This window comes from Mandrillus leucophaeus, unplaced genomic scaffold, assembly GCF_000951045.1.
Source record: "Mandrillus leucophaeus isolate KB7577 unplaced genomic scaffold, Mleu.le_1.0 Scaffold70, whole genome shotgun sequence".
NCBI lineage: Eukaryota > Metazoa > Chordata > Mammalia > Primates > Cercopithecidae > Mandrillus > Mandrillus leucophaeus.
Genome location: NW_012107586.1, coordinates 3171820 through 3198358, shown reverse-complemented (window position 1 = coordinate 3198358; position 26539 = coordinate 3171820). Strand labels below are relative to the sequence as shown.

The following is a 26539-nucleotide window of genomic DNA, read 5'->3' as shown; positions in this document are numbered from 1 at the left end:
AAAGAAAGAAAGAAAGAAAGAAAGAAAGAAAGAAAGAAAGAAAGAAGTGGAGAAAAAAATAGGACACAAAACTGGGTAAATTTTGAATAACTGATATGATTGCACCTCTGTAAACAAAAACGGATTAAGAAAAATATAAGGCCGGGCGTGGTGGCTCATGCCTGTAATCCCAGCACTTTGGGAGGCCGAGGCGGGCAGATCACAAGGTTAGGAGTTTGAGAACAGCCTGGCCAATATGGTGAAACCCCATCTCTACTAAAAATACAGAAATTAGCTGGGTGTGGTGGCAAGTGCCTGAATCATCCCAGCTACTCAGGAGGCTAAGGCAGGAAAATCACTTGAATCCGAGAGGCAGAGGTTTCAGTGAGCTGAGCTGAGATCGTGCCACTGCACTCCAGCCTGGGCGACAGAGCACGATTCTGTCTCAAAAAAAAAAAAAAAAAAATCTAAAATGCTTCCAGTCATAATCTTTGGTTGATTGACTCATGGGGTACCATTTGTTTATTTTTTTGTGTGTGCTTTGAAAATATTTTCTCATCTTCTATAATGAAAACATATTAGTATTTTAATTTTTAAAATTATTATTTTATTAAAACAAAGAAAGTAGTCCTCTCTGCTGTCTCTACCTTTCACTTCACATCCATTCTCAGGCCACTCAACTGGGCCCCTGCCTGTACTGCTCCATCCTAAGTTGGTGCTATCTCCTTGAAAGTCAAACCCATTTGTCATTGTTCAGCCCTTATCACTGATCCTCTGGGTGGCAGCTATGACAATGGAGCATGCCTTTTTCCTCTACCTTTCCTGCCACAGTTTCTCTGGCTCTCCTTTCCCCTCTCTGACAAGCTCCCCTTCTGCTAGCTCTAAATTCACCACTTACAGGCTACCACCTGTATACTCATTACTTTAAAGGAGAAATGTCCATGAAAGCCTCTCTTGGATGCCCCACAGTAGGGGTCCCCAGCTGCTTCCCTCCAACCCTATACCGGTCCTTGGTCTGTTAGGAACTGGGCCACACCACAGGAAGACGGGCAAAGCTTTACCTGTATTTACAGCTGCTCCGCATCGCTTGCATTACCCTCTGAGCTCCGCCTCCTGTCAGATCAGCAGCAGCATTAGATCCTCATAGGAGCTCGCACCCTATCGCGAACTGTGCATGTGAAGGATCTAGGTTGCATGCTCCTTACGAGAATCTAATGCCTGATGATCTGTCACTGTCTCCCACCAACCCCAGATGGGACCATCTAGCTGCTGGAAAACAAGCTCAGGGCTCCCCCTGATTGTACATTATGGTGAGTTGTATAATTATTTTATTATATATTACAATGTAGTAATAATAGAAATCAAGTGCACAATAAATGTAATGCTCTTGAATCATCCCAAACCCCACTAATCCCCTCCCTCCCCAAGTCCCTGGAAAAACTGTCTTCCACGAAACTGGTCCCTTGTGCCAAAAAGGTTGGGGACTGCTGCCCCACTGGATCTTTAACTTGATTTGTCCAAAGCTACTCCCTCATCCTCATGTGACCACAACCCTCTCCTTCAGGTCCCCCAACTTGCCAAATGGCATCATCTGTGTTGCCAGATGATTTTGCCCAACTGTAAACGAATGTCATTGTTCTGTGCATGTTTAAGGCAGGTTAGGTTAGGCTATGATGTTTGGTAGGTTTAGGTGTATTTAATGCATTTTCCACTTAGGCTATTTTCAATGTAGGATGAGTTTATTGGGATGTAACCCCTCTATAAGTTAAGAAGCATCTGTGTTTGTCAAATGACCAAATGAACCAATCCTGAGACCTAGTTCCTGGGCGAGGGCATCTCTTAGGCCTAGGTAATGACTTGCCCACTTCATTGCACATGTCTCTGTGATAGTCCTTAGGCTGTGCAGTGATTCCTGGGGCTGCCCCTGTAACACTTCAAGTGCCTTATGGGTAAGGAGGGTGAATTGTGGGGGAGGGAGTGGAATCAGGGTTGGGGGTTGTGTGCTAGACTTGGAATGACCAGCTTAGAACCCTGGCTCCCCTAGGAACTCTGCACCTTGGGGCATGTTCTTAATCTACTCAAACCTCATTCTGTTTCTCTCCACAAGGGACTGGTAATTTGCACGGAGCTACTCTGAGGATTAACCGTGATTACCCAGCGAAAGGACACCTTGCCTGGGCCGTCTCAGCTACTCCATACATGTTCCTTGATATTATTGATCTCATTCTTGCAACATCAGCATCTGTCCTGGTGGGTGCTCAAGTAAATATTTTATGAACGAATGATAAGAGGGTGTGATCTTTGCCTCCATTTCCCATTGCATCATCCCAAATCAGGCCCTTGGGTCCTCATGCCTGGCCCATTGCAGGTACCTGCAGCCCCTAGCCATCAATTTCGAGCAGGGGCTCCCCTGCTCAAAGCCAGTGTCTACACAATCAAATTTGCATCCCTTGTTTTAGTGACATGGTCTCAGCCCAGTTCTCTAGTGTGTGGCGTTCCTGCTGCTCCCCTCCACATGCGTCCTGTCTGCCAGCCTGCCCCGATCACTGTCCTGGATTTCTGCCCCATGCCACCCAGAGAAATCCTTTCAGGCAGCTTCCTCAAGAAACCAGGTACCTTCCAGCCCTACCATGCCCCCGGCGATATGATACCCTCCCAGGAGTAACCATAACTAATGAAGGTCCAATTCTCAATTTGGGGAGTCTGGCAGCTCTTGAGGGAGGAGGGAGGAGAGTGAGTTCGGTTTTCAAGGAGGCTGATAATGCCTTTCCTTTGAGTACAGTTTCCTTAAGGCTAAAAATAAATTCAACCTCCTCTTCGAAGACTTTTCTGATTACCACAATTATTTGCATTGCCTGGTCGCTACTCTATCTCCAGACCCTGGAAAAAATGTCATTTCACAGCCAAACAGAAACGAATGGTTTGGCTATGGTGGGGCACACCTGGGGGAGCCACAGCGTTTCCTTTACAAGACTGTGATCTCTAGGCTGGGGGTGGTGGCTCATGCTTGTAATCCCAGCACTTTGGAAGTCCAAGGCAGGACGATGGATTGGAGAACTGTCTAGAAATTCAAGACCAGCCTGGGCAACACAGTGAGACCCCACCTCTTCAAAAAATTAAAAAAAAAAAAAAAAAGCCAGACATGGCATGCACCTGTGGTCCCAGTTACTTGAGTGGCTGAGGCAAGACGATTGCTTGAGGTCAGAGGTTGAGGCTGCGTGAAATATGATTTTGCCACTGCACTCCAGCCTGAGTGACAGAGTAAAACCTTGTCTCAGAAACAAACAAACATACAAACTAACAAGCAAAAACAAGACTGAGCTCTCCCCATAGGCAAAAAATGGCGGCCTCCACTTGTTTTTCTCTCCCGCATCCCCAGCACCTTGCACGAATGGAGTGTGATGTTTGTTCTGTTGTGTGGGATGGAAGAACAGAACAACCGAGTGTAGACTGTCTACTGAGCGCAAGGCCTGTGCACAGCCCTTGTACGTGGGATTTCATTGTCACGACTCTATAAGGAAGGTGATGGTTGCCCCACTTTATTTATTTATTTATTTTTGAGATGGAGTCTCGCTCTGTCACCCAGGCTAGAGTGCCGTGGCGTGATCTCGGCTCATGCAACCTCTGCCTCCCGGGTTCAAGTTATTCTCTTGCCTCAGCCTCCTAAGTAGCTGGGACTACAGGTGCCCACCACCACACCTGGCTAATTTTTGTGTTTCACCAAGACAGGATTTCACCATGCTGGCCAGTCTGGTCTCGAACTCCTGACCTCAAGTGATCCGCCCACCTCAGCCTCCCAAAGTGCTGGGATTACAGGCGTGAGCCACTGCGCCCAGTCAGTCGCCCCACGTTAGAGATGAACAAACGAAGGCTTGGAGAGAATAATGACTCATGCCATCACAGAGCTAACAGGTGACAAAGCCCAAATTCAATTATGGTTTTATTTGACTCCCAATTCCATGCTGTTTCTACTTATCCTCTATCACCAGCCTGGGTAGAAAGTATGTGTCAGCGTCTGCTCTGAAACAGATGACAGAGGCAAACTGGGGAAGCTGAGGAGAGCTTGACAGAAGTTCAGTTTTAGTGCTCTGCAAGGCTACTGGCAGGTGCTGGAAACAGTTCTTCAGGCGGGAGACACTGTTGCCACCCTGGGCCTGAAGGGTCAGGAAGGGAGCCGTTATAAAACATAAAGACAGGTTGGGCGCGGTGGCTCACGCCTGTAATCCCAGCACTTTGGGAGGCCGAGGCAGGCGGATCACCTGAGGTTAGGAGTTCCAGACCAGCCTGGTCAACATGGTGAAACCCCGTCTCCGCTAAAAATACAAAAAATTAGCCAGGCGTGGTGGCAGGCGTCTGTAATCCCAGCTACTAGGGAGGCTGAGGCAGGAGAATTGCTTGAACTGGGAGGTTGCAATGAGCTGAGACCACGCCACTGCACTCCAGCCTGGGCAACAAGAGCCAAACTCTGTCTCAAAAACAAAAAACAAAGACAGAGCTGTGTGGACAGGCCCAGCTGATAGGGGCTGTGACCATTGGTTTAGGGATAAGCCGGTCTGAGGTGAGCCTTGAGGGAGGGAGGAGACAAACCCTCCACCATCTCCTCTCGGAGAGCTCCACTACCAAACTCAGCTATAGCTGGAGGACCAAGAGCCCACTGAGGTGTCCACAGGACCAGCTCCAAGCAGGGTGGAGAAGAGGGAGGGGGATGTGGAGAGCAAACGGAAGCCAGCCAAACGAGACCAAAGAAGTGTGGGTCTGGCCAGGTGTGATGGCTCACGCCTGTAATCCCAGCACTTTGGGAGGCCGAGGCGGGTGGATCATGAGGTCAGGAGTTCAAGACTAGCCTGGCCAAGATGGTGAAACCTCACCTCTACTAAAAATACAAAAATTAGCTGGGCATGGTGGCGGGCGCCTGTAATCCCAGCTACTCAGGAGGCTGAGGCAGAGAATCGCTTGAACCCAGGAGGTGGAGGTTGCAGTGAGCCAAGATCCTGCCACTGCATTCCAGCCTGGGCAAGACTCTGTCTCAAAAAAAAAAAAAAAAAAGAGGTGCGGGTCTGGGATGGGGGCAGTGGGGTATTGACGCATCAGGGTGGAGGCTGGTGCCACCACCTTTCATCTTGTGGCCAAGGTGACTCCTCAAGGACTTCCTGCTCTCAAGCTCCAGCCCCTCAACCCATTCACCGCTCAGAGCCAGGGTGATTCTCCTAAAATACCACCCAGATCATGTCTCATGTCCCAGCCCTGCTCAAAATCACTCAATGGCTTCCTTTGTAAACCAAAAATAAAATTCAATGCCCCCTCCCCCCAACCATCTGAATGGACTTCCTCCTCTGCCAGGGCATTCCAAAGTTAACCTGAAAGACTGGTTCAGGGCCGGGCCGGTGGCTCACACTTGTAATCCCAAGGATTACACTTTTGGGAGGCCAAGGTGAGCAGATCACTTGAGGCCAGGAGTTCAAGACCAGCCTGGCCAAGATGGTGAAACCCTGTCTCTATTAAAAATACAAAAAGAATTAGCCGGGCATGGTAGTGGGCACCTGTAATCCCTGCTACTTGGGAGGCTGAGGCAGAAGAATCACTTGAACCCAGGAGGCAGAAGTTGCAGTGAGCCAAGATGACACAACTGTACTCCAGCCTGAGCAACAGAGTGAGACTCCATAAAAAAAATAAAAAATAAAAAATAAAAAAAATCCCCTCCAGGTCTTTAGATAATAACTCTTTCAATCAATTGCCAATCAGAAAATTTTTAAATCTACCTATAACCTGGAAGCTCCCTTCAACACACACACACATTCTGTGCCCCTGTCCCCCCCACTCTGACTACCTTGGGCCACGTGTTCTCAGGGTCTCCTGAGGGCTGTGTCGAGGACCATAGTCACTCATATTTGGTTCAGAATAAATTTATTCAACTATTTTACAGAGTTTGAATGTTTTCATTGACATCTTTAGGGTGAAATTTGAAGTCCTTAAGGAGGCCCTGAGGCTCTGTAGACCTGGCCCCTGCCACCTCCTCAGTCTCCTCTTGGGCCATGCCCCAGTGCCCACCACTCTCCAGCCACACCGCTCTCCTGGAGGTTTCTGGAACACTCCAAGCTCTTTCAGCTTCAGGGGTGTCTCCACACTTTCACATAGCTTGATCCTTCTGCTTAGAAGGGCCACAGCATCCTTGCCTGCCGCCCCCCACGGCCTGTCCCCTCTGTAGCTACTCTTTCATGCCACCTTCTGCCAACCTAAGTGAGGTGCCTGGGTGCCACTCTTTTGTTTTTGTTTTCTGAGACGCAGTCTCACTCTGTCGCTCAGGTTGGAGTGCAGTGGCGCGATCTCGGCTCGCTGCAAGCTTCGCCTCCTAGGTTCAAGCGATTCTCTTGCCTCAGCCTCCCCAGTAGCTGGGACTATAGGCGTGCACCACCATGCCTGGCTAATTTTTTGTATTTTTAGCAGAGACGGGTTTCACCGTGTTAGCCAGGATGGTCTCGATCTCCTGACCTGGTGATCTGCCTGCCTCGGCCTCCCAAAGTGCTGGAATTACAGGTGTGAGCCACCACGCCCTGCCTTGGGTGCCACTCTTTTAGGGCACTGAGTCAACTTTCCTTCAGTGCATGTATCACAGTTTGTAAAGATACCTTTGCTTATGAGATGAGTTGCTAATATTTGTCCTGCCTTCCCCACTGGACTGTAAACTCCAAGAGAGCGGGGACTGCATTTTATTTACTTCTGTATCCCCACAGGTCTGGCGCACGGTAGGCCCCTCATAAATGCTTGTTAAATAATGTTTGGTCTTAACGGTATTGGGGTTGAGTCCTGGCTATTAAAAAGGGGTTCCCCTTTCTTTTCTCCCGTTTTTGTTTGTTTGAGATAGATGGTAGCTTAGGCTGTTGCCCAGGCTGGAGTGGCATAATCACAGCTCACTGCAGCCCTGACCTCCTGGGGTCAAGCCAACCTTCCACCTCATCCTACCAAGTAGCTGGGACTACAGGCACACACCAGCATGACCAGTTAATGTTTTTATTTTTTTAAAGAGATGGGTCTCACTATGTTGCGCAGGCTGGTCTTGAACTCCTGGGCTCAAGCGATTCTTCCGCCTAGGCTTGACGAAAATGCAGGATTACAGGTGTGAGCCACTGCGCCTGCCAGGGCTCCCGTCTTCTAGCCAAAGAGTGCTGGTCAGATTCTGCCCTCTAGTGGTCATATCTGGGAACTGATTGTGGCTTGTTCCAACCCCTCCCTAGATGTTTTTGACTTGTTGGAAGTAAATGGAACTCAGTAGAAAGTACTGAGTGCAGGCCCTGGGCTAGGCATCTGGCCAAGATGAATTATGACCTAGACCCTGGCCCCCAGAATTCCCCCTCAGGTCAATGACCAGCGCTATATAGATCTGTGCTGTTTCTTTTCTTTCTTTCTTTTTTTTTTTTTTGAGATGGAGTTTCGCTTTTGTTGCCCAGGCTGGAGTGCAATGGCACGATCTCGGCTCACCTGCAACCTCCGCCTCCCAGGTTCAAGCGATTCTTCTGTCTCAGCTTCTCGAGTAGCTGGGATTACAGGCATGCGCCACCACGCCCGGCTAATTTTGTATTTTTAGTAGAGATGGCGTTTCTCCATGTTGGTCAGGCTGGTCTCAAACTCCTGACCTCAGGTGATCCGCTCACCTCAGCCTCCCAAAGTGCTGGGATTACAGGCGTGAGCCACCGCACCCGGCCAGATCTGTGCTGTTTCATATGGTAGCCACTAGCCACTTGTGGCCACTGAGCACATAAAATGTGGTTAGTGAAACTGTAAAACTGAATTTTTAATTTTATGTAATTTTAATTCATTTAAACTTAAATCTAAACATTGGCTGCTCTGTCTATGGAGTAGCCATTCTTTATTCCTCTACTTTCTTAATAAACTTGCTTTCGCTTTACTCTAAAAATAAAACAATAATAAAATAAACCTTGATGCTTATTTCAGTTATTGGAAAACACTCAAGTATGTACATTTTACAAACAGTTTTTAGATTTGATCTAAATACAGATCCCATATTTCTGATGAAAAAGTAACATCCTAATTGAGATATGCGGTAAGTGTTAAATACACACCAGATTTTGAAGACTTAGCATTTAAAAATCCCATTAAAAATTCACCTGTGGCCGGGTACGGAGGCGCATGCCTGTAATCCCAACACCTTGGGAGGCAGAGGTGGGTGGATCACTTGAGGTCAGGAGTTCAAGACCAGCCTGACCAACATGGTGAAAACCCATCTCTACTAAAAATACAAAATTAGCTGGGCGTGGTGGGGCATGCCTGTAATCCCAGCTACCTTGGAGGCTGAAGCAGGAGAATCTCTTGAACCCAGGAGACAGAGGTTGCAGTGAGCTGAGATTGCGCCATTGCACACCAGCCTGGGCAACGGAGCGAGACTCCATCTTAAAGAAAAGAAAAGAAAAGGAAGGACTCTCAACCTACCAAAGCAGAATCTGCATTTTAACATGATCCCCAAGTGATCTATTTGCACATTAAAGTTTGAGAAGCAGTGGCCTGTTAGACATCCAAGTGGTGATATAGGCAGCAATTCTCTGCTTGCTCAGAGACATAGGAAGCAAAGTCGAGGCTGAGAGTGAGGCTGCAGAGAGGGTGTGGGAGTTCTGAAGGGACTGTAGAAAGTGTGGAGTAATTGCCTAGGATGGGTGTGTTAGTATGAATAGACAAGTTAGTGTGCATGAACTTAAAGAGAGATCAGTCAGGACCGTTGCATGTTTTTACCCCCACTTTCGGCTGTGTGGGTGCAGAGCTGAGATTTTCCTGCTGAGAACCATAAGGTACAGTTGAGACTGCATGCAAAGGAGTAATTATAATATTGGAATCCAAGCTAGTCAAGGAGGAAAGTGAGGAAGTGGTGGTCAGGTGGAGTGGCTCACTCCTGTAATCCCAGCACATTGGGAGGCTGAGGCAGGAGGATCACTTGAGCCCAGGAGTTTGAGACCAGCCTGGGCAACATAGGGAGACCCCGTCTTTACAAAAATTACAAAAATTAGCCAGGTGCAGTAGTGTGTGCCTGTGGTCCCGGCTACTCGGGAGGCTGAGGTGGGAGGATATCTTGGGTTGGGAATAAGAGGAAATCACTGTTGGCTTTTCTTGAGGAGTAGAGTTGTTTAGACAAAAGCAAGTGACTATGAGGAGGAGCTTCCTAACTGGGGGCAAGAGAGTGGGAGAATGAGGCCCAAGATGGACAAGGAGAGGAGCTCGAAAGTTGAGAATCCCCCGATATTCTGACTGGCAGAGGTGGTGGAGGTCCACAGCGAGAGGGCAGGGTGTAAGGGCACAGCTGGAGCCTGGCTCTGCTGAGCTCCCAGCTCAGGCAAGTTCATCCCTCCAGGCGCTGCTTAGTGTGAAAGGATGTTGTGTTCATCACTGGGAGAATCACTGGGCTTCTATCTCACAAACAACAATAACAGTGAACATTTTAACTCTGCCCTAAGCATTGGATGGCTGCTATTATTTTTCATTCTTACAACTACCCTATATTATTATCACCCTTTTTACAGATAGGGCACCAAGGCTCACAGCAGTTAAGTAATATGCCTAAGGTCACACAGACACCAAAGACATTTGAATTTGGATTCAAACCCAGGTCTGTCTAGCACCAAAGCTTGCTGGTACAGCTGGCGATTTACCTGGGAGCGTTTGTTTATGCTTCCACTGAAGATTCTGATTCACAGGTCTGGAAAGAAGTATCCCCAAGGGAATGTGCATGTTTTCACAAGCAGCTCAGGTGTCTCTGAGGGTCAGGGAAGATTGGAAAGCATTTCGATGGCCCTGCCTGCAGCATGGTGGATGCCAGGCTGGTTCGGTGGCCCAGCTTCCTCATGGTATCACCCACTTCCAGTTATAGCAGTTTCAGTCACCATCAACATTCGCCATGTGCCTTTCTCACTGCCTTTCACCTAGATGACCTCAGCTGAGGAAGGCGCCGGAAGTCACAGGAGGTACAGAACTGCAGTATGATTTCTTTTCTTTTCTTTCTTTTTTTTTTTTGAGACGGATTTTTTTTTTCTGTTGCCTAGGCTGGAGAGCAGTGGTGTGATCTCGGCTCACTGCAACCTCGGTCTCCCAGGTTCAAGCGATTCTCCTGCCTCAGCCTCTGGTGTAGCTGGGACTACAGGCACGCACCACCATACTCGGCTAATTTTTTGTATTTTTAGTAGAGACAGGGTTTCACTGTATGTTAGCCAGGCTGGTTTCGAACTCCTGACCTCAGGTGATCCACCTGCCTTGGCCTTCTACAGTGCTGGGATTATAGGCGTGAGCCACTTCGACCAGCTGTAGTGTGAGTTCTAAGTAGAGAGATGGGCCTCCCGCCTCACAGTCCTTTAGTGCCAAAGCTGGAACAAAACCTCACTTCTGAGACATCCAAATCCACCACTCTTTCCACTCCCTGTTTCCTTAGGAAAGTGCTAAATAATGTTTACAAGTAATACGGCCAATTTTAAGGGGGAGGAGCCCCCATACCCCACCCCCACCTCCCCAATAGTCTCTATCATTCAAGCCTGAGAGGCTCCCTCCACCCCACCTTAGAACATTAGCATTCAATTCAACAGATGCTGGGTCAGGGCCGCGCCCAGGCCTAGGGGTGAATGAGACATTGTCCCTGCCCTCCAGTGGGGAGAAACAGGCACTTTCACCTTGGGCTGGGTTCAATGCCTCAATTCAGTCAATACGTCCTCTGAAAAAAAGCAACTTTGGGCCTGGCACGGTGGCTCACGCCTGTAATCACCTGAGGCCAAGACTTCAAGACCAGCCTGGCCAACATGGCAAAACCCTGTTTCTACTAAAAATACAAAAATTAGCTGGGGGTTGTGGTGGGCGCCTGTAATCCCAGCTATTCAGGAGGCCGAGCAGAGCAGGAGAATCACTTGAACCCAAGAGGTGGAGGTTGCAGGGAGCCGAGATCATGCCACTGCACTCCAGCCGGGATGACAGAGTGAGTGAGACTCCACCCCCTCAAAAAAAAGAAAGAAAGAAAGAGAAAGAAAAACAGAAAAAAGGCAACTTCTTTCAGAAAGTTAGTGATCAATGCATGGGTAGAGTAACATTTTAAATGCTAGGTAACCAGACAGCTATGAGAAGGGTTTGGAGGACCAATTAGTAGAGCCCTGGAGCTGGGCTGGAGGGTGGCAACAGAGAAAGTTCTCTGGATCCACCACTCCAATTAAGTTTTCCCTACCCATGCCCTTCAGGTTCCACCTGGGCCCACCCCTTCCAGGCTGCCACCAGCCCCTCCCACCAATCACTAAGCTTTAGCTACTCCAGTCCTAAAATAAACATCAGCCTAATCCCTTTCACTCCCCCACCCCTCTTCCGGCAGCCGTGGACTTGACTCCACTTTCCTCCCAGGTAGTGTTGCCAGAAAAACACGAACGACCAGTTACATATGAATTTCAGGTAAGCAATGAGTACTCTTTCTAGTATAAGTATTTCCAAATATTAGATGGCGCAGTGGGATATGCTTACATGAAAAAAAATTGTTTGGCTGGGTGCGGCGGCTCATGCTTGTAGTCCCAGCAATTTGGGAGGCCGAGGTGGGTGGATTGCTTGAGCTCATGAGTTTGAGACCAGCCTGGGTAACATGGCAAAACCCTGTCTCTACAGAAAATACAAAAATTAGCCGGGCGTGGTGGTGCTCACATCTGTAGTCCCAGCTACTTGAGAGGTTGAGGTGGGAGGATGGCTTGAGCCTGGGAGGTGGAGGTTGCTGCAAGCCAAGATCGCACTACTGTATTCCAGCCTGGGAGTGCAGAGCCAGACCTTGTCTCGGAAAAAAAAAAAAAAAAAAAAGTTTGTTGTTTATCTGAAGTTCAACTTTAACTGGTTGCCTTGCATCTTTATTTACTAAAGCTGGAACCCTACCCCAGGGGCACCACCAGAGCCTCCCCAACCCTCCCAAACTCCCTCTAGGTGGTTATTTTCTGGCTCCCCATTGCTTTCAGGGTAAAATCTCAATTCCCAGCCCCTGCCTCCTTGGCCAGCCCTTTTTCCTACCCCTTCTACCGCATTGCACCCTCCACCCCACATCCTAGCTTGCTGGGGCAACTGGCCCTAAGCCCCTTTCCCTCTGCCTGGAGAACCTTCTCCCCTCCTCCGACCAGGCTGGTTCCTAACACCTCCTAACACTCTACTCAGTTGTCACCTCCTCTGAAGTCCTTTCCAGAACCCCCACCCTATTCCCCACACTGGGTTAGCAGCTTTCTCTGGGATCTGGAGAAACCAAGTGAATATTTCGTTATCTGCCGGCACTTGTCAAACTGTCGACATTGTAATAATCTGTCATTTTACTGGCTCCCTTAGATTGTGAGTTTCTTGAGAGCAGGGGCTGTGTCCTTTCAGCCTTCTCACTTCTAGAACCGGAAATTCCTGTCTGGTTGGCAGACAAAAAGAGCTTACTTAATAATTTTGCAGATAAGGCCCAAAAGAAAAAACATCATTTATTGAATGCCTATTGCCAGCGAAGCACTGCTGCTCTGGGCCAGCTGCTTCAGGTGTTACTTTTGACCCTATAGTCAGAAAAAGGGCTCTGGAGAAAAAGCACGCAGCAAGGCTTGTGTGGGCTTGCCTCGTGTGCCCCATGTTCCACTCCCCCAGTCAGGCAGATGTGAGTCGCTGGTGATTGCTGGCTGGAAATGGAATCTCCTTGGATATTCACCATCCTGGTGGTTCTAGAAAGTGGAGGGTGTTTTGTGGAGAAGGGGCCTGCTATGGTCTGAATGTTGTTGTCCCTGCTCCATTCATTTGTTGAAACTTAATCCTCAATGTGATAGTATTAGAAGGTGGGGCCTTTAGGAGGTGATTAGGTCATGAAGGCGGAACCCTCTGGAATGGAATTCATGCTCTTAGAAAAGAAGTTGGTGGCCAGGTGCAGTGGCTCATGCCTGTGATCCCAGCACTTTGGGAGGTGGAGGAGGGCAAATTGCTTTAGCCCAGGAGTTCAAGACCAGCCTGGGCAACATAGTGAGACCCTGTCTCTACAAAAAATACAAACATTAGCTGGATGTGGTGGTACATGCCTGTAGTCCCCAGCTACTCGGGAAGCTGAGTTGGAAGGATTGCTTGTACCTGGGAGGTCAAGGCTGCAGTGAGCCATAATTGTGCCATTGCACTCCAGCCTGGACCACAGAGTGAGATTCTGTCTCCAAAAAAAAAAAAAAAAAAAACCCAAAAAGCAAAAAACAACAAAAACAAACAAACAAAAAACACGCTGGTTGGAGGGTGTCTGTTTCTTCCTTGGCCATATGAAGACTCAGTTAAACGACATCATCTGTGAAGCAGAGGGAGCCTTCATCAGACAGCTAACCTGGTGGTGCCTTGATGTTGGATTTCCCATCCTCCAGAACTGTGAGCAATACATTTCTGCTGTTTCTAAATTACCCACTCTAAGGTATTTTTGTTGTAGCAGCCCAGATGGACTAAGACAGCCCAAGTGTAGAGAGCATGAAAAAATGTCGCGGAACTGGCCAGATTCCACGGGCCATGCATTTCACCTGCGGCGTTACTCCTTGAACAAGGGGCAAACAGAAACTGAGCAGAACTGTACTTGCTCTGGTGAGATCACACCTTGGGTGGGGACTTTCTAAAATGAGGTTCTTGGCCCGTAGGAACTGGAATTACAGTGAAGGGTTAGGGTGTCTAGGGGAGCTAGCCCACCATAATGGCCACTAGTCCCCCTAAGTAACTCCTACTTAAACTATATTTACATAAATAAACACACATAGTGTGTATATGGGGGGCAGTTAAAAAAAATTTTTTTTTTTTTTTTTTAAATCTCTGTTTTGGGGCTGGACACGGTGGCTTTTGTCTATAATCCCAGTACTTTGGGTGGCCGAAGTGGGCGGATTGCTTTGAGCTCAGGGGTTTGAGACCAGCCTAGGCAACATGGTGAAAACCTGTCTCTACAAAACAAACCAAACAAAAACAAACAAAATTAGCTGGGTGTAGTGGCACACACTTGTAATCCCAGCTACTCAGGAGGCTGAGGCTGGAGAATCACTTGAAACCAGGAGGAGGAGGATGCAGTGAGCCGAGATGGCACTACTGCACTCCAGCCTGAGGAAAAAAAAGACATTCAGTGGTGGAGTTGTGTGGTGCTGACCTGTAGCTATTAACACAAGATAAGCACTTTAAACAGAGTTGGTCAACTACTGGCAGCCTTGGTGTCACGGAAAGAACATGGACTTTGGAACCACGGAAACTCAGGCAAGCCTCGGTAATGTTTCTTTCTTTTTCAATTGAGACAAGGTCTCTCTATGTTGCCAAGGCTAGGTCTCCAACTTCTGGGCTCAAGCCATCCTCTGGCCTTGGCCTCCCAAAAGTGCTAGGATCACAGGCGTAAGTCACCATGTCCAGGCTCCAGTAATATTTCAGAACTTCCCTGAAACTCTTTCCTCCTTTGCTACTGCATTCTTCACTGGGTTGAGGGTTAGGACCTACCTAACAGTAGTAATCGACATCTCAATGCAGGACTTCTGAATTCTGACTCCAGGAAAACACTTGCTTTCCTGGTTGAGTAATTCTAAACAGAGATTCTAAGTTCCATCTCTAGGTTTGCATGTTTGCAGTTTTAAACTCGAAAAGTGCATTTATCTCAAAAGCACAGAATTATCAAGGATTTTAATTACTGATTTATTTCTAATGTAAAAATGGGAAACAAATGGCCTCCAGTAGGAAATTAATCTGCATAGTCATGCAATGGAATACTTTACGGCATTAAGATTGTGCTTTTGAAGACTATTTAGTGAGAAGAAAAATGCTCATCATAAAATATTAAGTAAAAAGAAGGGCAGTAAACGCAACATCATACAACATACCCCACAGTAGATAAACAAAATACATACAGAAATGTAATAGCCAAAGAAGGCCCCAAAGCGAACGCTTCCCCCTAGGAACTAGGAGGAGTGGAGAGAAGTTACTTTCTTCCCTGCATTTCTGTTTCTTTTCTAGCTTCCCATCAACATCATGTATTGCCTTTAAATCCGAAAATACCCCCGTGTTATTAGTGAGGCGTCGTCGGGGCTCTGAGAGATGCGCGCGCCCGGGACAGACCCCTGCGCCCCCTGGCGGCGCCCCGAGGCCCCGCCCCACGAGGCCCGAGCGACGGGGCGGGGCGCGGAGCCCCAGCGGAGCCCAGTCCTGCCCCGCCCGGGAGGACTTGCAACACTCGGAGGCCAGGAACGCACCGTCGGGAACGGCGCAGGCAAGCCAGGGGGCCTGGGCCGGCGCCGTTGGGGACTGTGGGCGGTGGGGACTGGGCCAGGGCTGGGGCGGCCACGCGCCGGGGCGCCTAAACTTTTGGGAGCCCGCTTCCGGCTTGCCCGCTCCTGGGCCCAAGGAGCCCGTTCCAGAATGGGGATCTCTCCGCCTGGCCCTTGGCGTTTCGCTCTTCCTGGGTGCGCGGGTGGGCGGCCCGGTCTGTGGAACCTGGTTAGCCTTGGGAGCCCAGCAGCGTGTTGTGGACACTGGTGAGCGGAGCCAGGGTCTGGGGGTGTCCTCGTGTCCCCTCTTTCGGGCACGAGTGGCCTCTCTGTCGCAGGGCCTGTCCACCATGGCAGCCCGAGTGGCCAGCTGTGCGGGATGAGGGCTTTCATGGCCCTCAGCTGGTGAGAAGAGGGAAGAGGGAGGGGAGACAGCCAGGGCCTGGCACGGACCCCAGGTTGCCCCCGCACGCGCTGGGGCCAGTCTTGATGTAGACAGGTGAATATTTAAGGGGTGGAGAAGGGGGGTCCTAGCTTGCAGCTGGGGCAGAAGCCAATGAGCAGCTCAAGTGTTTGACATGGAGAAGTGGCCACCTCTGTCACCATGACTTTGCCCTCTGCCAGTCCCACGTCCAGCTACTGTTTCCCGGCTGGGTTCACAGAGCTACAGGGGAGTAACATCCTCCTCGTGACTTCTTTGGGTCAGAGTGAGAACAAAACAGGGAAACGAGAAAAGGGAAAGCAAGTGGAGAGGCTGGGGCAGGAGCCAGGGACCAGTGGGAGGAAGCAGAGGGAGGCTGCTGGGAGGCCAGGCCCTGACCTTGTGGGGTCAGCACCAATTCTTGTCCTGTGGGGTCTCCATCTCCTCTCACTCCTCTGTGGCCTCTGCATGATACCCAGGAGTTTGGGGTTCTACCTGAGCACCCTGGACATGGGATAAGTAGGCCTGGGAACGCAGGTCAGAGCCAGATGTCATGGAAGGGCCCTCAGGTGTCCAGTTCTCTGGGCTCTGAAATATTCATCTCATCGGTGAGCTTTGGTTTCCAAGCTGGCGCCTTTGGGCTGGCCAGCGGTGGCAGGGGAGCCAGGTGCCTCCTGGGGCTGCTTTGTTGGCACAAAGGGGGAGCCATACTTCCTCCTCACCTGCCTCCTCTCTTTGTCTCTCCAGTCATGAGGATCCAGAGAACCAGTTTATAGCTTAAATGGAAGAGGCAGGACCACAGTGTCAGGGGCCCTGTCTTCCTGTGCTATGACCTCAAGGCCTCACTTGTAAAAATGAGCACATCAGAGAGGTAATGATGGGTTATCCTGTAAGTGCTGGGAGAGCCTCATGTCATCAGCTGGGGTAATAGCCACCTGGGCTCAGCCTCCTCCCCTGGGAATGGGTGCCTCAGCCAGACGCTGTCTACCTCAGAGCACCTCCGACTGCAGGCCTCACCCTGGGCCCTTCAGAAACAGCAGAAGCCACAGAGAAGGGAAACACACATACTTGCGTGTTTTCAGAGGGCTGAACTGGGAGGACCAGAGAGTGGAAGCTTATACACTTCTCTGGGAAGAAGTTCTGCTAACGACATGGCTGACCATGACATGGGCCTTCTGGACCTATTCTGTTGGGGACACTGGAAGGGATGACCTTGACAGAATCTTCCAACCCTAAGATTCTGGGATTCTAGGCCAAAACCTGTGTCTTGTTTTGAAGTAGAAATGATATCCAGAAGTCCACAGGCCACAGTGGCAGGTACCTCCATTGGTGGGGAGGGAGATAATAACGGGCCCCCACTTTTGTCTGTAATGATTTGTGCTTTGCTCCATTGCACAGAGGTGAGGTTAGGGGTGCCCGTTTCCTGGTTCTGTGCTAGCTGGATATGTCCCCCAGCCCTTGGCAGTAAATCCCATGGTGGGATAGCAGCTGTGTGGAATGGGGGAAGGGGAGGACCCTCACCAGGGATCCTGGCACTGGGCTGACCCCCTGAAAGTGAGAGGGCATGTATAGTACTTCATGTGACTGCTCTGAGGGGCAGCTAGGTGGACGCACAAAGGTTTTAAGAGAGGAGGAGTTAGGTTATGAATGATTCTCAGGGTTGGGTGTCTATAATACAAAGGTGGCCTGGATCAGCATCCCACAGAATGTTAATAGGTTTGCCTCGATAAAAGTGGTTCAGGCTTAAGGAAGTTTGAAGGAACACTGGGTTAAACAAAGCTGAACAGGGTTGCTTATGGCAGGCCTTCTCAGGGGCTGAATATGCCATTGTGAATTTCCAAGAAGGGGGCGTGGATTGTTTCTCAAGCGTCATCTGTTTCCGGTACTCATCCATTAACGTCTCCTGGGGCGTGTTCTTTAGAACAGTCGGGGAAGTGCCTGTCTAGGTGATTCTGTTTCTCCACTCTCTGGCTCCCATAAACAAGTCTCTACTCCTTTCCCCCACATGGGCTGATTTAGGGATAAAAGGAGGCCAGGGGATGTCATTTGCCTGGATTCCTGCGGCTAGTTCATGAACCCAGGTCAGTGGACTTCCTGCCTCCTACTCTTTCTTTTCTAGAGTGTTATAATGTTTAGCCTGGGGGTAACTGATCACCCAGGAAGAGCTGGCCGTAGGGTCCAGATAGCATTATGGGTACAGTTTGGGAGGGTATGGACAGCCCCATCCTGAGAACATGCCATGTCCTTCTGCTTCTGAAGGTGTCCTCTCAAACGGTTGCACATCTGTAGTGACCCCCCAGTGTAGGTTCCTGGGGAGCCATGCCATTCTGCCCTGAAGCCTTCTGTTAGGCTATTCATTCGGAATCAGAAACTGGCAGAGTGGACTTTGATCTTTCAGGTTTTTTTTTTTTTTTCTGTCGTACAGGCTGGAGTGCAGTGGCATGGTGTTGGCTCACTGCAACCTATGTCTCCCATGTCCCAGGTTCAAGCGATTCTCCTGCCTCAGCCTCCCCAGAAGCTGGGATTACAGGCACGTGCCACCATGCCCGGCTAATTTTTGTATTTTTAGCAGAGACAACGTTTCACCATGTTGGCCAGGCTGGACTCGAACACCTGACCTCAAGTGATCCACCTGGCTTGGCCTCCCAAAGTGCTGGGATTACAGGCATGAGCCACCATGCCCGGCCATTCTTTCAGTTGAGGGAAATTGTCTTACTGATGTTAAAAGTCGGTCTAGAGATGTGGCTGTCACAGTGGAGTCAGTCCCAAAGCCAGGACAAGAACTCGGGTCCCTGCCTCCTAGCCCAGATCCCAGGCTTCAGATCAACTTTCTGCAGGGGAAAGAAATAATGGTAGCAGCAATAGCTTGCTCAGCTCCTTTCTATCATTTTGATCTTTGCTGCCTGGCTCCCACCCTGGGTACTGCCTATTCATGCAGGTGCCTGCTACAGGTGCCTCAGGGGCTTCTACTCCTGCCTGATATAAAAGCAAAGAGGCTGAATTTTAAATCAGGCATGAGATCTGGGCTTAAACTCATCTCTGCTGTTTGCCTGCTGTGGGACCCTAGATCTTTTCTTCTCTGAATTTCAGTTTTCTCATCTATAGAGTGGGATGGGGGTAAGAATACCTCACAGCACTGTTGCAAGGATCAGATGTGCCTTAGTTATTATAGGTTGAGTATCCCTTATCCAAAATGGGGACCATTTTGACAATTTCCTTCCCTCCCTTTTCCTTTACCCACCCCAACTCCCTTGCACCCCCAAGAAAACACTTTACTCTCCTACTCCAGCATATAGGCACGGTACCCATGGGGGCAGACATCTACAGTGGCAGCAGCACATGGATTTTGGATTTTTTCAGATTTGGGGCTATGTATATTATACTTACTGGTTGAGCATCCCTAATCTGAAAATCTGAAATGAGAAATGCTCCAGTGAGCATTCCTTTGAGTGTCATCTTGGTGCTCAAAAAGTTTCAGATTGTGGAGTATTTTGGATTTTGGAAATGAGGGATATTCAACCTGGACTTCCTTAGTTGTGTAGTAAGTACTGGAAGTAGTTCAACTACTCTAAGTGGTTGCCTTCCTTCCCTAGCTATTTTATTTATTTATTTTTTGAGATGGAGTCTTGCTGTGTCACCCAGGCTGGAGTGCAGTGGCGCCATCTTGACTCACTGCAAGCTCCGCCTCCCGAGTTCACTCCATTCTCTTGCCTCAGCCTCCCAAGTAGCTGGGACTACAGGTGCCTGCCACCACACCCAGCTAAGTTTTTGTATTTTTAGTAGAGACGGGGTTTCACCGTGTTAGCCAGGATGGTCTTGATCTCCTGACCTCGTGATCCACCCACCTTGGCCTCCCAAAGTGCTGGGATTACAGGCGTGAGCCACCATGCCTTCCCTAGTTCTTTATTGGGGTTAGTTATCAGTCTCGTTTTTCTGTCTCTTTCCCCTCCTAATCTTGAAGTTCAATGAAAAGACAGGAGATGATGAAACAAAGAAGGAGGTGAACAAGGACTGCGCTCACAAGTATTTCAGCATCAGTTTGCTAATGGCTTCCTCTTCCCTTATCTGTACTCCCAGGCCATCCTGACTTGGGTGGGGTAACCTGAGATTACCACTCTGATCACAGGATTCTACTCCAGACAAGGGTGGCGGAGCTGCGGTGCCTGGGTTCTCTAGTGATCCCCAGGACAGCCTCTCCCTCCTGGTAGCTTAGAGCCACCCCTCGGTCTCCATGGGTTCAGACAGAGGCCACCCTGGCTAGAGAGGGGGCTGGGAGGGGTGGCCTCGAGTTGGGGGCCAGAAGTCGAGGGCTGGCAGTCTTTTTTTTTTTTTTTTTTTTGAGACAGAGTTTCACTCTTGTTGCCCAGGCTGGAGTGCAATGGCGTGTTCTTGGCTCACTGCAACCTCTGCCTCTCTGGTTCAAGCGATCCCCCTGCCTCAGCCTCCCTAGTAGCTGGGACTTCAGGTGTGCACTACCACGCCAAGCTAATTTTTTATATTTTTTAGTAGAGATGGGGTTTGACCATGTTAGCCACGATGGTCTTGATCTCCTGACCTCATGATCCACCTGCCTCAGCCTCCCAAAGTGCTGGGATTACAGACGTGAGCCACTGCGCCCGGCCTGGTCTTAACTGTTTCTGAGCTGAGAGGTCACTAGAGAACTGAGAGAATGGTAGCTTGTTCTAGCTCCTCCTTGGGAGAGGGTGTGTGGTGGTGTCTGTCACTGAGAGAGTGGGCAGGGCTGGGAAGGGACGTTCCAAACCCATGACCAAGAGGGCTGTTCTGGGGTGGAGCAGGAACTTTCTTGGCTCTGGGGTTTCCTTGTCTGTCAAATGACCAGCTGAGATCCAAAGTCTAAGCCAGCTCTGATATTTTAGTGTTTAGATCCCCGTGGCTTCATCCTCTTAATCCCAAAGTTCAGGCTGATGGAAGGATATTTAGTTGATTCTAGGCCCCCTTGGTGCAGAATCAGGCCTGGTGAGTTGCCCAAATGTGCTCCTGGGTATATCTTTTTACTCGTCTGCTCTCGTGGCTATGAGGTCAGCTGTGCCCTGGGGTAGGAGGATCAAGTGTTTTCTTGTGGGGGCAGATAAAGGAAAAGGGAGGGGAACAAACCGTCAGATCCGGGCTGTGCTCCTGCGCCTGCTGGGTGGGGTTTCCTGAGATGCGCATTCTGAGCTATTCTTTCCACTCTGGGCATCCGTCCCTGGCAGGGAGGAGGGCAGGCTGCCTGGACCAGTCAGCTGCTCCTTTCCATCCCTCCGTCCAGTACACACACTTTCCTCTTGCTGTAACCCCAGTAGCTCAGGCCTCCTCTGCAGATTCTGGAGCCTTAACCCTTCAGATACCCCCAGGAGAGCCCCAGCCGGGGCCTCAGTAGGCCAACAGCAGGATTACCACACTGAGAGGGCTCCAGGGGAGGATGTGCTTCCACCTCTGCATCTGAAAACCGTGACACCCAGCAAGTCCTGCTGTCTGAGCTCACCCACTTGTGCCGCTGCTGTGGTAGAAAGCAGGGGCTCTGGTTCCTTCCTAATGGGGGACTGTGGCCCTGAGAGAGGAGCAAACTTAGATCTATAACGGGCAAGGATAGGGCACAGTCTGAATGCCTTGATACCAGGCATTGTGAGGCGAGGAAGAATGTTCTAATGATTCGAGCTGTCTGCAGCCAAGGGGCTTGCTCCACATTGCTGGAGTTCCTTCAAGCAGAAGGTGGGCCAGACGCGGTGGCTCACGCCTGTAATCCCAGCACTTTGGGAGGTTTCGGTGGGTGGCTAACTTGAGGCCGGGAGTTTGCCAGCCTGGCCAACATGGTGAAATCCTGTTTCTACCAAAAAAACAAAAAAACAAAAACAAGCAGAAGGTGAATGCCTACTGTATTTTGGGAAAATTCAGGCTTCCAGTGTGAACCTTAAAGTTCCTTTTTAGCCCCTACAGACTGTGAGCCCCTCTAGCAGCTGCTGGCAGAACCTGGAAGATCTGATTTCTAGTCTTTGGGTATCATCCTCACTCTCGGTCAATCTCGTGATCTCTCTCCCCTTCTCCCTCCTTCCCTTCCCCTCCATTCTCCAGTCTCTACCCTTAGACATAGCTACGAAAGTAAACACTGACCCTTTCCCCCTTTGCTGCTACCTAGGCAGATGCCAGCCCCACACCTCATCCCTAGCGGAGGCCTCGATGATGTGGAAGTGCCCAGGGCCCTTATGGAGGCTGGGCAGGAGCCCAAGAGCAGGCTGTAAGGCTGCCAGACCTGGCAGCCATGGGCCCCGGTGGCTCTTGCCAGTCTGACAGTGTTCTTGGCACTGCTCAGAGGTGAGTGTGGCTGAGTTTAGCAACTCCCCTAGCTAGCGTTAATGCTGGGGTTTCCTCTCCTGTGCCCAGGTCTCTATGCAGACAGCTAGGATATCGTCCTGTCCCCAGGACCAGCTTGGTAACCAAGGACAGGTCCCTGTGCTATGGCTGTCTAGTTAGTAAAGTGAGGGGTTGGCTGGCCTTGGGTGAGTTTCTTTTCAGCTCTGACCTTTTTGTATCTCCATGCCTGGGCCACCCTCTTCACCCGGGGCCATTGGCCAGGGTGTTAGCCCCATGGTGATGTGGAGGGCCTGAGTAGTTTGGCTTCCACTTGCGTCAGCCTCCTGTTGTCATGAGAGGGTTTTAGATGGAAGCTATGGCAGAAGGGATGAGAAGGTTGGCTAGACAGGGTGTTTTCGGGGGAGGGATTAAGACCAGGCGCTTGGGAGTCAGTCTTGGGGCTCATTTTGACTTCATCACACTTTAGCTTGGTTATCCTGGCCAAGTGATTTAATTCTTCTGTGCCTCGATCTCTTCACTTGTAAATGGGAATAATAACAACAGTATTAACTTGCTGGACTGTTGTAAGGATTTAATGAAAATAACCAACCTTTATCCTCATTGATCAGGGGTCGGGTTTCATTCTAAGCACTCTGTGTATTTTCTTTTTTCTTTTCTTCGAGATGGAGTCTCGCTCTGTCACCCAGGCTGGAGTGCAGTGGCGCGATCTTGGCTCACTGCAACCTCCGCCTCCCCGGTTGAAGTGATTCTTCTGCCTCAGCCTCCCAAGTAACTGGGATTCTAGGCACCTGCTGCCATGCCCAGCTAATTTTTATATTTTTAGTAGAGATGGGGTTTCACCATTTGGCCAGGCTGGTCTCGAACTCCTGATCTCAGGTGATCCACCTGCCTCGGCCTCTCAAAGTGTTGAGATTACAGGCGTGAACCACTGTGCCAGGCCTGCTATGTGTATTTTCTCACTTAATTTTTATAGCAGCCCCGTGGAGGGTACTATTACTAGTGTGAGACCCATTTTCCAGGTGAAGAAACTGAGGCATAGTGAATTGAAGTGGTCATGGCAGTTTCTGGTGTGGATGGGCTGGTGGCTGAGGTGCCCGGAGGACTGGCCTGGAAACTGCTGTGTGCAGGCAGGCCTACTAGCACATGCTTTTGAAACCAAAAGCCTGAAAGGGAGGGGCAAGGGAGGCAAGAGTGAGGCTCTGAGTCAGCACCCTCTGAGCTGCACCAGAACCTTGGAGTCCTGGCGGCCCATGGGAGGCTGACCCTTCTCTCTGAGTCACCTTTCACCCGGTGGCTGCCACAGCCACTTGGTCTGGAAAGTTACCTGTTTGCCCTGCTTGGCTCAGAGGAGGGAGCAGGGGCAGCTCTCTGGCCAAGCAAAGGTCAGGCCCTGCAGAGCCGAGTTCCCAGGATCGTAGTCTGTTGTTAGAGGGGGCAGTGGACTTAGAGGTCGTGTGGCCCCCACCTCATTTCACAGCGGTGCACCCTGAGGAGGTGCTGGGACACGTCATGGTGACATCATGGTTGGGGTTTCTGCCCACGGAGCCTTTCCGGCCAGTGCCTTTTTTTTTTTTTTTTTTTTTTTGAGATGGAGTCTTGCTCTGTTGCCCAGGCTGGAGTACAGTGGCGTGATCTCAGCTCACCACAATCTCTGCCTCCCGGGTTCAAGTGATTCTCCTGCCTCAGCCTCCTGAGTAACTGGGACTACAGGTACACGCCACCATGCCTGGCTAATTTTTGCATTTTTAGTAGAGCGGGGTTTCACTATGTTGGTCAGGCTGGTCTCGAACTCCTGACCTCATGATCTGCCCACTTCAGCCTTCCAAAGTGCTGGGATTACAGGCGTGAGCCACTGCACCAGGCCAGCTTTGTATTTCTGACCTGACATTCTTGCCCTGGTTCTACCCCAGCCCCTCTGGGGAGATGGAGAACAGCTTTCCTCAAAATAACCCACTTAGAGACCTGGACTTTGTTCAATTCCCCCTCCTCAACCCTCCCTGCCACTTTCCTGTCTCTGAATTATCCCAGTGGTCTTAAGAGAGAAGAGTTAAGACAGTCCTTTGTCTGATCCCTGAACTGTGCAGCGTGCCCTAAAAAGAGATGCTGGTCTCTGTTGCTTCCAGCAGAGCCTCTGAGAGCCTCTGGTGTCTGCTGACCTGCATCTGGGGGTGTCCTCCTTGGGGATCCTAAAGCCCCCTGTAGATGCTCTAGAAGAGGTGGTGGCCCTGTCAAGCCCAGACTGCCAGGGCTTGTCCTTACTGGGGATGCAGGGGCCCTCTAGGGGCCTCCTTAGCTCTTCCTAAGCCTGCATCTCCGCTACCTCAGAGGGGACCACCAGGCCCAGAGGACAGTAACTGGCAGAGGAGGCATAAGAGCACCCCATGACATAAAGGACCTGGACCCAGGATCTGGAAGGCCTCCGTCCTGGTTATGCCACTGACCTGCGAGTTCTGGGGTCCTGGGGAATCACTTCTCTGTTAAGGGCCTGCATTCTGTCATCTGAAGTGAGCATTTGGAGCTTATGGCCTCGAGGTCCCTTCCAACTCCATTTTGGGGTTCCCTCCCCTTGGTTCCTTGGCTCTCCCCTGGCTGTGGGACTCTTCCTGCTGCAGGGAAGGCATTCCCTTGACCTTGTGGCCTGACTCCTCAGCTCTTTCTCCTCCCTGCTAGCACTGCACCTGGAAAACAGGTGGAACTCACAGAGAGCCTGGGATTCAGAACATCTGTTTCCCCCTCCGGGGGGCCGAGGGGCCCTGCACTCACTCTCTCCTCCCTAGCAAGGCCAGAGAGCAGCCGTGGTCGCAGGCTGCCACATGCCTTTCTGACACGCCACTGCTGTTATTTGAAGGAACCAGAAAGTCCTGTCTCAGGCTGTCCCTTTGGCACAGCCTCCCCGCCCCCAGCCCCTGTACTACCCACCCCTGCTTCTCAGGCTTCCTGACTCAGCCTGCCACTGGCCCCCGGGTCCCTGGATCCCTTCCCCCTTGGGGCCTGGCAGCTCTGGCGCTGGGGCTAGCTTGTTTTCCTCCACTTCTCCCCCTGGCTCTCCACTTCGAGCCTTGGCTCCAACCCAGCTCTGGCTTCCAGGCCTGGCATGCCCGTGGCAGCTGTGGCAGGGGCAGAGCTGACCCTTTCAGAGGGTCCCAGCTGGACCTGTGAGTTGCCAGGAGGCTGTGCCTGGGCCATCTGGCTTCTTCGCTGGTTCTGCCATCAAGCCACCAACACTGGAAGGTTTTCTTAAATGAGAACAGGGAGTTCCCAGGCTCCCTGGTTCCCTGTCTCCTCAGTGAATCCTTCCTCCTGCTTTCCTATGGCTGGGGAGCCGCACAGTGAGAGGCGCATAGACAAAAAGCAGGCGCAGAGGCAGGAGGGACAGGAGCCCAGCTGGTGGGGAGGCGGCCTGTGGACAGCAAATGACACACTGCCCTCTAAGGAGAAAATAGGAGGTGTTCCTCTCCACAGAGGCAACCTGGATAAGGCTGGAAGTGGAGCCACGAGGCTGAGTGAGCTGGGCCTGGGTATTCATGATTGCTTTTCTCCTCTTCCATTTCAGGTCCCAGCAGCTGGGGTTCCCCTTCAGCCTGTGAGCGGCCATGTCCAACCCCAGCGCCCCACCACCATATGAGGACCGCAACCCCCTATACCCAGGCCCTCCGCCCCCTGGGGGCTATGGGCAGCCATCCGTCCTGCCAGGAGGGTATCCTGCCTACCCTGGCTACCCGCAGCCTGGCTACGGTCACCCTGCTGGCTACCCACAGCCCATGCCCCCCATCCACCCGATGCCCATGAACTACGGTGAGTCCTGGAAGGGCAGATGGAGGGTGGGTGGGAGGGACAGCACTTGGAGCAGATGAGGCCACCACCTCCTGTCCCCTTTCTCTTTTGGTTCCCTTTAAATCCCTTTTCTCATCTTCTCTGTTGAGATCTCTCCCTCTGTTTCTTGTCTTTGTTACCCTCCACTTTTTCTCTCAGCAACTGGCCCCCAGCCACTTGCTGGCCCCTTTGTTCAAGGAGACCCACGAGGCATGTCCCAGAACAAGTATACACCACAGGAGAATGGGGCTGGGTCAAGTAATGACTCCTGAGGGGTTACCTCAGGGCACTGGCTCTGTTTCCCAACAAACTGCTGCCACCTCCCAAACCTGATGCCTTCCTTAGGAACTCCTTTGGGAACCTGAACCACTTTCCTCATCCTTTAAAGTGAAATCTGACTTTTGCAAAAGACATTTGGAGCCAAGTTTGGTAAATATCATGGCAGGGACATGCTGTGTTCAGTCAGAAATGAGGTGGGGCTGGGCGTGGTGGCTCACGCCTGTAATCCCAGCACTTTGGGAGGCTGAGGTGAGCGGATCACCTGAGGTCAGGAGTTTGAGACCAGCCAGGCCAGCATGACAAAACCCCATCTCTACTAAAAATACAAAAACTTAGCTGAGTGTGGTGGCGTGCACCTGTAATCCCAGCTACTTTAGCTGAGTGTGGTGGCGTGCACCTGTAATCCCAGCTACTTTAGCTGAGTGTGGTGGTGTGCACCTGTAATCCCAGCTACTTTAGCTGAGTGTGGTGGCGTGCACCTGTAATCCCAGCTACTTTAGCTGAGTGTGGTGGT

At 50.7% G+C, this 26539-nt stretch overlaps 2 protein-coding genes across 5 annotated transcripts in view; one reads left to right on the top strand and one right to left on the bottom strand.

The window, feature by feature from the left end:
* PNKD (paroxysmal nonkinesigenic dyskinesia) overlaps positions 1-26539 on the bottom strand; it is a 75450-nt gene that overhangs the window by 37997 nt on the left and 10914 nt on the right. The window lies entirely within an intron of this gene.
* Positions 15092-26539, top strand: part of TMBIM1 (transmembrane BAX inhibitor motif containing 1) — an 18532-nt gene continuing 7084 nt past the window's right edge. The window contains exons 1-4 of one of the 4 annotated variants that reach the window (XM_011964588.1): positions 15126-15202; positions 21758-21933; positions 23546-23643; positions 25487-25728. In XM_011964588.1, coding sequence (XP_011819978.1) covers positions 25527-25728 — 202 coding nt within the window. In that variant the 5' untranslated portion in view covers positions 15126-15202; positions 21758-21933; positions 23546-23643; positions 25487-25526. Of the gene's footprint in view, positions 15203-20702; positions 21334-21757; positions 21934-23545; positions 23644-25486; positions 25729-26539 lie in introns of those variants that run through there. The other 3 variants (XM_011964587.1, XM_011964586.1, XM_011964589.1) reach the window with 3 other exon arrangements.